The 1090-nt window shown below is 38.0% G+C and overlaps 1 protein-coding gene across 1 annotated transcript in view; it reads right to left on the bottom strand.

Moving 5' to 3' along the window:
• LOC101853576 (angiopoietin-4) overlaps positions 1–1090 on the bottom strand; it is a gene marked incomplete in the record, with an annotated part of 12770 nt that overhangs the window by 6532 nt on the left and 5148 nt on the right. Inside the window, 1 exon segment of the mRNA XM_013086768.2 lies at positions 120–236. Within this exon segment, the coding sequence (XP_012942222.1) occupies positions 120–236 (117 nt within the window).

Consider the following 1090-nt stretch of genomic DNA (forward strand, 5'->3'; position numbering starts at 1 on the left):
TCATTATTATTATTATTATGATGATGATTATTATTATGATGATGATGATGATGATGATGACTATGATACTGATGATGATTACTATTATTTTTATTGCTATTACATAACGTTGATCTCACCTGTATCACGATCCAGCCACCGTTGTCGGTGACGGTGTCACAGGTGACTACCATACATTGGTGGAGGAGTACAACTGGTCGGGGACCCAGACCCTGAACGTCCGCACACATCTGGGGCTGAGGAGGTATCGACGTAGACACTATACGGTCCTTAAGGGTTGCATGGTGGGGCACCTGAGGTCTATTTTGGCTATTACGAGGCCTAGAGTGCCCATATTTGCAGTGTGACATCGTGTGTTATTAGGGATTTTAAATCAATAGTTCAAAAATTATATTGTGAATCGGCTGCTATGGAAACGGAGGCCATATTGGATTTTGTATACCTTTTTCAATCCCATTTTGTTCCCTTATTTATTAACTGATTCACTTCTAGTTTTGTGTTCCAACAGTTAACATGTAGCTCTTAAATTGGCTTGTTGCATTTTTGATATATGCTTTAGTTTCTATTTCATGACACTTACAATTGGGTAGTTGCAAAAAAAATGAAAAAAGTGAAAAATGCATGCTTTCTACGCCCATAAATCCAGAGTTACTCCATTAATCAAAAATTCAACACGCCAAAATTTAGAACTAGGTTATCTTGGTATCCTGTGAAAGTTACATTGAAATTAAAAAAGAAACAGAGCAGAAAAATGGGACAATGTGTGAAAAAATAGAATTGTGAGAAAACAACCGATAAAGGTAAGAACAGGCTGGAAAACATGATGTGCTTTCGCAGAAAATCTGGAAAAAACACAGCTTTAGGGTGTAGCAAGGCTTACATACGTTTCTGGATATTGTTCAGGAAATATCCACGTACTATAATATGTATTAACCCCAATTTGCATAATTTGACCCCAAAACACGATTTCCAGGTGCCCCATCTAGGGCGGAGGAGATATCCACAAAGACAGAATACTGTCCTTAACTGTGTTATCGATAGAAATGTCATCATTTCGGACGGTAACGTAAATGATGACAATATGGGGGGG

This window comes from Aplysia californica, unplaced genomic scaffold (assembly GCF_000002075.1).
Source record: "Aplysia californica isolate F4 #8 unplaced genomic scaffold, AplCal3.0 scaffold00502, whole genome shotgun sequence".
In the NCBI taxonomy this organism is placed as follows: domain Eukaryota; kingdom Metazoa; phylum Mollusca; class Gastropoda; order Aplysiida; family Aplysiidae; genus Aplysia; species Aplysia californica.